Source organism: Pinus tabuliformis, chromosome 3_1, assembly GCF_031772625.1.
Source record: "Pinus tabuliformis cultivar Carrire ecotype Pingquan chromosome 3_1, CPIR1, whole genome shotgun sequence".
Taxonomy (NCBI): Eukaryota; Viridiplantae; Streptophyta; class Pinopsida; order Pinales; family Pinaceae; genus Pinus; species Pinus tabuliformis.
The window spans coordinates 226,031,014-226,042,608 of NC_142301.1; the positions used below are offsets into that span (position 1 = coordinate 226,031,014).

The following is an 11,595-nucleotide window of genomic DNA, read 5'->3' on the forward strand; positions in this document are numbered from 1 at the left end:
TTGGATGCGCTCAATGAAGCTGGTGGCCTTATCTGTTTCGGACTGGACATGAGCTGAATTCATGTGAGTAGCTGCAAGTGGCATGGCCACATCAATGGGGCATAGTGGCTGGAATCCCAAACCCACCTGAAAAGGGCTATGGCCAGTGGAGCTGTGAAGAGCTCGGTTGTAGCTGTGCTGAACGTAGGGGAGGCTCTCGTCCCATGTGCGTGGATGCTTTGAGTTATACATGCGCAGAATGTGCACAATCATCCTATTGACAACCTCTGTCTGGCCATCAGTTTGAGGATGGAAGGCTGTGGACTTCGTGAGTTTGGTGTCCAGCATTGACCAGAGACTGGACAAAAAGGTGCTGAGAAACCGACTGTCCCGATCTGAGATGATAGACTGTGGGATCCCAAAGTGCACCCACACTCGTTCAAAGAAGAGTTTAGCAGTGGCTTCTGCTGTGATATTCTTCTTGCAGGCCATCATAATGGCCATCTTTGAGAACCTGTCGACGACCACAAAAACACATTCATTTCCATGCTTAGTGGAAGGAAGGCCTGACATGTAATCCATGGAGATGGATTCCCAAGGTCGACTAGGGGTAGGCAACGGGGTATAGAGGCCTTGCTTCTTAATGGTCGGTTTGGCAATGGCACAGGCAGTACATGATCGGATGTACTTCCCAACATCTTGTCGAAGATTCGGCCAATAGAAATAGTTTTGCAATACTGCCACTGTTTTCTCGACCCCGAAATGCCCAGCAGCCCGACTGTAGTGTGCTTCCCAAATCATCTTGGCACGCTCGCTTGAAGGAACACAAAGGTGACCGAGGTGGCATAATAGGGCATCCTGGAGGTGAAAATCTGCAACCTGCCGACCCTCCAAGAGTGTCTGGTATGTGTGGCCGAATTCTGGGTCGCTTTTGTAGAGAAGTGGCCAATCAGAAGTCTCGTGCCCGCAAGAGTTGAGCACGGTGGTTAGCACCATGATCGGTGGTCGACTGAGGCAATCTGCAACATTATTGGTGCTGCCCTTTTTATACTTGATATTCAAGTGAAACTGTTGCAGGTATGTAGACCACTTCTGATGGCGATCATTCTGCAATTTCCCTTGGGTCTGTATGAACTGCAGAGGTCGGTGTTCTGTGTGGATGACCGTTTCCTTCCCCAAAATGTAATGCTTCCATTGTCGGCAGGCCTGTACAATGGAATACATCTCTTTATCATAAGTGGGGTACTTCCGGACTGTGTCTGAAAGTGTTTCACTGTGATATGCCACTGGATGTCCATGTTGAGTAAGGACTGCCCCAATAGCATAGTCAGAGGCATCTGTCTCGACCTCAAATGGTTGTTGCAAATCTGGTAACGCGAGCACTGGTGCCGTGCAGAGGCGATCCTTCAACTCCCTGAATGCCTTCTGTTGAGATTCAGACCAAAAGAATTTTGCTTTCGCCCCGCCCTTGGTGACTTGACTCAAGGGCCAAGAAATATGAGAAAATCCCAACACAAACCTGCGGTAGAAGTTGGCAAGACATAGAAAGCTGCGGAGCTCTGTTAGAGTGGTTGGAGAGGGCCAATCCCGAATGACTTGGACCTTGGCTGGATCGACATGCACCCCCTGTTCATCAATGATGTATCCCAGATACTGAACCTCGGTCATGCCAAAAGTGCATTTCTCCAAATTGGCACATAGCTTGTGTTGCCGCAGTGTTTGGAGAACCTGTCGGATGTGGTGGAGGTGCTCTTCCCAACTCTGGCTGAAGATCAGAATGTCATCCAAGTATACTACTACAAAGGAGTTGGTGAATGGCCGCAAGATGTCATCCATTAGCCTCATAAAGGTTGCAGGAGCATTCGTCAATCCGAAAGGCATGACCAACCATTCGAAGAGGCCCTCCTTGGATTTGAAGGCAGTCTTCCACACATCTGAGGGTTCAATTGGTACCTGGTGATATCCTGACTTCAGATCGATCTTGCTGAAATATTTCGCCCCCTTTAGTTGGTCTAGGAGGTCATCAATCCGCGGGATCGGGTACCTATTACGAACAGTGATCTTGTTTAGCGCCCGATAGTCAATACAGAGTCTCCACGTCCCATCCTTCTTCTGTACCAACACTATCGGGCTCCCACAGGGCGAAGAACTCGGACGGATGTGACCTTTCTGCAGGAGCTCCTGAATCTGCCTCTTGATTTCATTGTTCTCCAGAACGGAGCGCCGATAAATTGGTCCATTGGGTAGCGGCGCACCTGGGGTCAGATCGATGGAGTGCTTGACTTGACAGTGCAGAGGAACCCCTGCCGGGGAGGTGAAGATGTCTTCGTACTCCTCCACAATCTTGTCCATCTGTAGCTGCCGTGCAGAGGGACCCCGTTTGGAGGCCGCGGCCACTGTCTTCTTCTTCCCTTGAGGGCGTATCATCAGGAAAACAAATTTCCTGGTTTTGGAAATGATCTTACTGCATTGTTTTGCAGTAATCAAAGAGATGGCGGCAGGTGGTGCTACCTCTGGTATCCTGAACAACTTATTTCCCAATGTAATAATAACAGCACGGGGCCTTGATTCATACACAGCATGTCGCTTCCACAAGTATGGTTGTCCTAGTAATACATCACAAACTTCAAGGGGAGCAATGTCACACAATACCTCATCCGTGAAGGGCTTGATGTTGTATGGAAGGCGACACTGCTGGCTCACGCGAAGATCTCGCCCTTGGTGAAGCCACCCAATGGTGTATGGTTGTGGATGTGCTGTGGTCGGTAAGCCCAACCGCTTCACGACCTCTGCCGAAATGAGGTTCTTTTGACTCCCGCTATCAACAATGAACTATATCGGGGAGCCCTTTACCCACATCTAGGAGTGGAAGAGACGCTCCTCCTCCTCTGGATCTTCGGGTTCATTTTTTCTGGATCTTTGCGGTAGCAACAGTGGCGCTGGGATCTGCATCAATGATCTGCTTCCCTTTTTCATACCCCTTATCGGGTTCTGACTCAGAGTCGGAACATGCATCTGATTCTGAAACCTTTAGCTCAGCCACCAGTGACTGCTTGGCCCGACACTCACTTGTGTTGTGAGTGGAGCTCTTATGGAACTCACACCATTTTCCAGTGTCCTTTCTCGGCTTCGCGGCGTTGCTCTTTGCTTGCAGCTTCGGCTGGTTGTCTTGGGTTATCCCGCCTTGGCTTTGTCCTTTGTTCTGTAGTTTAGGGGCACCTTTCCCCTGCTTTGGATTCGCAGATCCAAAGTCTCGCTTCTTTTGTTTAAACTTTTGCTCGACCTTGACGGCATACCGGTATGCTGCGCCGAGCGAGGGGATGTTTAGGAACTGTATTTCTTCCTGGATGTACTTGTGCAGGCAGCCACGGTATTTGAGTATCAAATGTTGCTCTGAATCCTTGATACCCAACTTTGTGCGAAGGGTATGGAAAAGATTGGTGAACTCCGGCACGTCTTGGTCCCTTCCCTGCCGCAGCGTGGTCCACTTTATGTATTCATCCTCATAGCTTCCGACAGGGTAGTACTGCTCCTTGATGGCATCCCAGAACGAATCCCAGGTGGGTGCGGCTGAAAATAGTGAGCCAGTACTTTCATCCTTCTGCTCGCAGTAGGTTTCCCACCAGTCCTTGACGTGGGGGGCTGCTTTGAGAAGAGCAAAAACAATCTTTTCCCGACTCGAAAATTCATGAACAGAAAAATAACCCTCTAGCAGATTTAACCATTTATCTACGACATCGGCGTCTATCTGACCCTCGAATATGGAGATTTCAAAATTAACTTGTACCTTAAAGGGTGTGGCGTTTCCAGAGGAGCTGCTGGAAGCCGATGCGCCGCTTCTGGGTAGCCGCTGAAGGATCTGCGCAAAGCTGTCCATCATCGCGTTCCGTTGTCGCTCGAGCGCTTCTTCGAGCAAGATTTTGATGGGATCTCCTGCCCCCTCGTCTTTCTTCTCGTCCGCCATTGGAGGCCGTCGGGATTTGCGAGGCTGGTCTTGCAAAGGTTCAACCAGTTCAAGCCCTAACTCCTTATATCCCGACCTTGTTGGGGACATGCAAAGAAAAACAGAGAAAAAGCAGACCGCTCTGATACCACTGATCCGGATTTAAACAGGAACGCAACAAATTACAGAGATAACCATATACACAAAGATGCAGCAGAAATAATACTTCATTTCATTAATGGAAAATACTGAAATATGCTTACAAACAGAAATGGAAATAAACTAGCTAGGGCGATGGTAGCTTATCTCTGAGAAGAGATGTGATGGCTACATGCCTCTGAACTGTGTTACAATGAGGCTCGAAGGCCTATTTATTGTTGAGCAACAATGGAAAAACCCTTAACATTCCAAAACCTAACCCTAGGAGATGAAACGCCAAACTGTGGGCCCCGTTTGGGGGTAAGTTGGTACATCAACTTCCCGGGGTCGTAACTTTGGCATATGATCTCCGTTTGACGCGTACAATAGCTCATTAGAAAGATCTATCCGAGCACTATCATTGTTGGAACGGGCAACACCAGTCCATTCCATGGACTCGTGTTGCCCCCGGATTCCCCAAAAAACGTCGTTTAGGGCCTCAAAACGGCTCCGGAAGTTCAGGACCCGAAAAACTGCTAAAAATAGTAAGTTGTGCTACAATTAAGGAAACTGAAAATGCTGAGAAAGACAATGGTGGGGGTCCAGGTGGACTTGGCAGGTGGCCACCAATATCCACCTGGATCAATTTGTCACAATGCAATGTTGGACCATGGTCGATCATGATCGATATTATAAACTTAAGGGAATAATAAACCCTAGGGATTAATATTAAAAACCAAGGGATTTTTTTTTTCTAGGTTAAGACTAAACTAAGTACCCACGGGGAATTGAACCAGTGACCTATCGCAAGGAGTGTCTTAACAGCGCACCCATTCACCGTCAATCCAAAGCCCCGTGGGCACTAAAAACCAAGGGATTATAAACCTACAGGAATAATATTAAACCATAGGAATATGAACCCTTACATTAATAAACCCAAGGGATTGATATTATAAATACAAGGTATAAGAAATATAAACTCAATGTATATAAACCCTAAGATAAATATTATATGCCCTAAAATAAACATGGTTGACCATGGTTGACCAAGGTTGATTTCCATATTGAGGCAAACCTTGTCACCATGCAACATTGGACCATGGAAGACATGCTTCACCATGATTGATTTTCATATTGAGAAAATATTTATCACAATTTGACATTAGACCAGGTTGACCATGGTTGATTTTCATATTGAGACAATCATTGACACAATGCGACATTCGTTCATAGCTGACCACGGTTGGCTATAATTGATGATGGTTGACCATAATTGATATTATAAACCTAAGGGAATAATAAATCCAAGGGAATAATATTAAACCCAAGGGACTAATATTATAGACCCAAGATAAATAAATCCTAAGATAAATATTATAAACACTAAAATAAATATGGTTGACCATGATTGATTTTTATATTGAGACAATCCTTGTCAGAATGCAATGTTGGACCATGGGTGACCATGCTTAACCGTGGTCGATTTTCACATCAAGAAAATCTTTATCACAATGCGATGTTGTACCATGGTTGACTATGATTGACCGTGGTTGATCATGGTTCACCACGATTATCATATTGAGACAATCTTTGTCACAATACGATGTTGGACCAGGGTTGAGACAATGATTGATTTTCATATTGAGACAATCTTTGTCATAGTGCGACGTTGGACCATATTTGATTTTATAAAATTATGGTTGACCATGATTGAATTTATAAAACATTGTTGACCGTGATCAATATTATAAACCCAAGAAAATAATAAACACTAGGAATTAATACTAAAAACCCAATAGATTATAAACCTAAGGGAATAATATTAAACCCTAGGAATATGAACCCTTAAATCAATAATCCCAAGGGATTAATATTAGAAAACCCAAGAGAGTAATAAACCCAAGGGATAAAAATGATAAACCCAATATATATAAACCCTATGATAAATATTATAAACCCTAAAATAAACATTGTTGGCCATGGTTGATTTTCATATTGAGACAATCATTGTTAGAATATGACATTTGATCATGGTTGACCATGCTTAACCGTGGTTGATTTTCATATCAAGATAATATTTGCTACAATGCGATGTTTGACCATAGTTGAGAATAATTGACCATGGATGACCATATTTAATTTTATAGACCATGATTAACCATTGTTTATAATTTAAAGTTTTACTTTTTCAAGTTTTATAAAAATTTATTAAAATTGTAAATTTAAATAGTAAAATTTCTATAATTTATTTTAATAAAAATAGGGTTAATAATAATAGTAATAATTTATTTTAATTTATTTAATCTTTTAATAAGGTTAATCTGTTTACATATTTAAAAATTATTTAAATAACAACAAAACACCTCCATAAAAACTATATCGAATATAAAATTATTATTAAACTACGATTAAAGGAGTGAAGGTTATTAGTAATTTTGCAAGCCTCTGGCCAAGTGAGAGGAACGCCTGAGAGATCCAACGTTGTGAAAAAAACGGTCCAACTTTTTTATTTGGAAAATACAAAGGTTTTAACATTATTTTAATAATGTTCATTTTCGTAAGTCAATGTGGAGATAAAAATGACAACCGAAGAAAATTAATATTTCATATAAATATATGTATTTTTTTTCAAATTATATACATGAACTTACATCCAATTCATTCATCAAAGAAAAGAATATTCCAGGAAGGTCTGGGCAGTATAAAAATAGCTACTAAGCACACATGTGAGACGATGCAATCTTCCTGGGGCCTCCAAGATTATTACAATTAATCAATGTTTACAAGATTATTAGCCAAATTATATTGGTCTATATACTATCTGTGTGAGATTTTATACTATTTATGTCAAATCTTTTAAACGAAGGCGAATCGGCAATGATAAACGATAACATATAGAATGGCATCACTATCTGTGTGAGATTTTATAATAACATATAGAATGGCATAATTATCTGTGTGAGATTTTATAATATTTATGGGAAATTTTATGAAGTGATAATTGTTTTTTTTATAAACCAAGGTGAACCGTTAATGATAGAAGTTTTTTAGCGAGGAGGATAATGGGTCCGGGCATTTGCCTTACGTGCAAGAGAGATACAGAAGACCATGTTCATTTGTTTTTCCAAGGTCCATTTGCAAGGGCTTTTTGGGATGGGGTAGTAGTGTATCACTTAGTTATAGGTATATATTTATATTTTAGATTATAGAGTTCAGGTTTTTGTGATCTATATTAAGTTTGTGAGAGATTATTCGACGAAAATCACATGGAATATCATTTGTTCATGCGTTCCGAACCAATTAGTGTGGTTTATCGTCAAGGCAGGTTGAAGAAAGAGATCTAGCTTAGCATGTTAAATAGTCTAACCAGAACCTCCAACTGCTAACTTGACCAACAGCTAGTTTGACTCTAGGACCGGGATCAAAATTATTTTATTAATTTAATTTAATAAGTCAATTTTTCAAATGTTTAGTAATCAGAAGGATATGGGGTGGATATGGGGTGGTCAATTTTTTGACCTTGCCTATATTTATCCGATTACCAAATATTTTAAAAATGAGCAATTGAAATAAACTCAAAGCTTAGTCATTATCCATTTATCAAATGAACATGGGATGGTCAATTTTTTTGACCTTAATGGACATGGGATGGTCAATTTTTTGACCTTGCACGTATCTATTAGAGTAGCAAATGTATCTATTAGAGTAGCAAATATTCTGGAAATGAGCAATTGAAATAAACTCAAAGCTTCGTCATTATCCGTTTATCAAATAGACATGGGATGGTCAATTTTTTGACCTCACTCATATCTATCAGATTACCAAATATTCCAGAAATGAGCAATTGAAATAAACTCATCCGTTTATCAAATGGACATGAGATGGTCAATTTTTTGACCTAAATATTCCAGAAATGAGCAATTGAAATAAACTCATCCGTTTATCAAATGGACATGAGATGGTCAATTTTTTGACCTTGCTCATATCTATCAGATTACCAAATATTCTGGAAATGAGCAATTGAAATAAACTCAAAACATGGGATAGTCAAATTTTTTACCTCACTCATATTTATCAGATTAACAAATATTCTAGAAATGAGCAATTGAAATAAACTCAAAATTTCGTCATTATCCGTCATTGACATGCTGCCTGCGTTCCTGGTTCAAATCCCATAAACACTAGAGTCCTCCCACTATACATAATATAGCTGGCCCAGCCGTAAACTTATTTTTTAGTATAAAAGAGCGGTGGTTCGGGAGGATGTAATTAAGACAGTTGCATAAGTCAAGGAAATTGGACTACCTCGGAAGAGAAGCAGTTACATAAGAGAAGAAGTTACAGGGATTTCAAATTCAGAGACTTATGGCAGGTATTTACCAGTGAGATTTTTTTAATGGTGCATGTTCAGGTATTTACCAGTGAGATTTTTTTAATGGTGCATGTTCTATGGGGAAATGTGGGTGCGGGGTTTTATAGTCATTGAACCAGGAATATTTTTTGAATCAATTTTTTTTTGGTGGGAAGGGGACAGGTACAAATCTGAAAAATGGTAAGAAGATCATGTGAAGGAGAACTCTTAATTTTTTTGGTGTTGCTTTGATAAGGTAGTTTTTTCTTCCCTGAAGGTGCAAAAACTCTATGATAAATAATAGAAACTAAACTAAACTGGACATGTGATGTAAAGAAAGATGTTTTTTCTTATCTGAAGGTGCAAAACTCTTTGATGAATAATAGAAACTAAACTGGACATGTGATATAAAGATAGATTACAAAAGAGATGTTACCCAAGATACAATAGGATGTTATAACAGAAACACTGAAATACTATGCAAATATAATAACAATTTTTATTAATATAAAGAAAAGCGTGTTTTAACAACGGAAAAAACTATAGAATGGTCTTGACGATTACAGGCGTTCGAAGATGATGGGTACCCCGTGCTTGGGTTTCAGGGTGAGCACGCAGACGGGAGCATGTCGATAATTAGGGGAGAGGGCGAATTTGAAGCGCGATACAATCATTGCCACCGCCACTTTCGCTTCCATTATAGCGAAGTTCTGCCCCACGCACACTCTCGGTCCCGAGGAGAAGGGTATGAATCCCATCTGATGCTTACACGCCTTCTGTACACCCTCTGCAAACCGCTGTGGATTGAATTCGTCAGCATCTTCTCCCCATAATTCCTTGCTGTGATGGATGGCGAGCACCGGAATCCACACACACATGCCCTTCGGTAACTCCAAATCGCCCACCTTCACGTTCTCGAATGCCTGTCTTGGCAACAGTGTGGCCGGTGTGTACAGTCTCAGAGACTCGTACACTATCATTCCTAACTGCAAGCACCCAATGATCAAACCATTAAGTCTAGTACACACATTGTAAACAAAATTATATTCACATTTAATATAATGCTATAATTTGACATGGGTTGCTACTCTTACGATTTTTAGTTTGGAGAGATCAGCGGTACATGGACGGTTTCCCTGACAAACCTCCAGAACTTCGGCTCGCGCCTTGTCTTGCCATTCGGGACTGGAGGCCAGCAGCATCATCGTCCATGTAAGCAGAATGGCTGTGGTTTCATGGCCCGCGAAGAAAAATGTCTTGCACTCGTCCATTAACAACTGGTTCGTTAACTTCATGGTGGAGGAGTTGGTTCGTTCCGTTTCAGCAAGTATCAACCCGAGTAGGTCGTTTCCATAGGAGACACTGCGCCCCAAGTGGACTGAATCTCGCCTCGCCTGAATGATTTCCAGCAACGCACTCTCTACTTGCTTCTTTCTCTCTCTTATCTCTCTCCTAAATCTCGTAGGAAGGAACCTGCATTCCATCAAAACGATCACACATTAACGGAATTTGTTTCCCTGATATGAACCTGCGCATAAATATAATCGGCATTGTCCAAAGAAAATTCAGGGAAAACGCACCTGTTGCCGGGAAGCCATAAATATCTTCCGGACTGCGAGGAAAGACGCTGCAACGAGTTAAGCTGTTCGAAAATGATTTTTCCCTTTTCATAGCTGCTACCGAATTGTGTGCGCGCGATGATGTCGGCCGCAAGTCTGCTCAAAGGCCTGCTAACATCGATTTCATTGGACCCCCCGCCCTTTCTAACCATATCCTCAAAATGGTCTAACATTTGTGCTGTGCAATCCACAATATAGCTCAAATGCCCCTGCACAGATCGACTGAGGTTGAGTTTATTGAAGTGAACGCATTAATTTAACATTGAGAATGAGGATTTGTGAGGAGTGCGTGTATCACCCTAAGATTTTCAGTGTTGAAAGCTGGGGCAACGATGCGGCGCTGGTAAGCCCATGACTCCCCGTTGGCCATGAGCAGTCCCTCGCCAATGAAATCCTTGTTACCCATTTGCTGTAAACGGGACTTTCCGTAGCTATAACTACACCTAGACGATAGAATTTCCTTTATAAGTTCTGGTTCAAATATCGTCAGTCGCGGTTCCACACCCCACCACAGTAGAAATTGCTTCCCTGTACACATTTTATCTTGCGCGTGAATGCAACTTCTAGTCACATGATCTAAATAAATTGTTTTGAAATAATGCACTAACAGAAATCAGGACGACAGAAAGAACTGCATAGGTAAACATTGTTGCACGACACGAGTGACGAATAACAAGCGAATGCATACGTAGAAGTTGTGTGCAATGTTAAAATTAAATCATGGCGCACAAAATTCAGCAGAGAAATTCAGTAACTAAATATTTATCAGAACCAACGAGGATGATTTTTTGTGGCTACGATGGCATCTGAAATTTCTTCCACGCAGTGGAATATGGGATTAACTTACCATAAATTCTGGAAAATTTAACATAATGAGGCAAAACTCTCTCGACAATGTCGTGGCTCAAGCATTGCATATCGTTTGCAGTCTCCTTTTCACGAAGGTTGGCAATGGCCATAAGATTGCCGACCATAAAAGTCGGGGGAGGCCCCTTTACTCCTCGCTTTTCCATGAATCTTCTAATCCGACGAGGTTCCCAGACATAGACTTTGAATAACTCAGATACAACCGCTACAATGATTAAAAACACTGCTACAACTGATGCTTCTATAACGATAATAATCCATCTAATGTAATCTGGTCCAGACATACTGGAATCCATGGCAGAAAGATCTTTTGGACGAAAACCGGGAGCCTACTGTAGCATAAGCGGCGCCTGTTGCTATAACAAAGCCGCTCCCTCAACTGGTAAACGGGAGCATCACAAGTATATTTATAGAGAGGGGAACGGTGGTATATGTAGATTGGAGTGTTGTTAATTGGAGTGGCAAACCCAAGCAGTGTGTAGTGTGTATGTATGTATGTGTTTGAATTTTGTATTAGTAAAATTTTGAAAATGGTGATTTTTAAAGAAAAATTGAGTAGTTGGTATAATGGGATGTTATTTGTGAGTATATTTTTGAGTCTTTATGACAAGGTTTAAGCAGTAGGTTCCTTAAAATTTTGAAAATTCTATTTTTTTTTAAAGATAATTAAGTGGTTGGCACAATGAGATGTTATTTTA

General features: G+C 41.4%; 1 protein-coding gene across 1 annotated transcript; it reads right to left on the reverse strand.

Moving 5' to 3' along the window:
- Positions 1-8,971: 8,971 nt before the first annotated feature.
- On the reverse strand, positions 8,972-11,193 carry LOC149186614 (cytokinin hydroxylase-like). Its single transcript, XM_089409396.1, has 5 exons — positions 10,878-11,193; positions 10,329-10,558; positions 9,992-10,239; positions 9,506-9,884; positions 8,972-9,397 (listed from the first exon to the last, which is right to left on the reverse strand). The coding sequence occupies exons 1-5, from the start codon at positions 11,191-11,193 to the stop codon at positions 8,972-8,974; spliced, it is 1,599 nt and encodes a 532-aa protein (XP_089265522.1).
- Between the last annotated feature and the right edge of the window lie 402 nt (positions 11,194-11,595).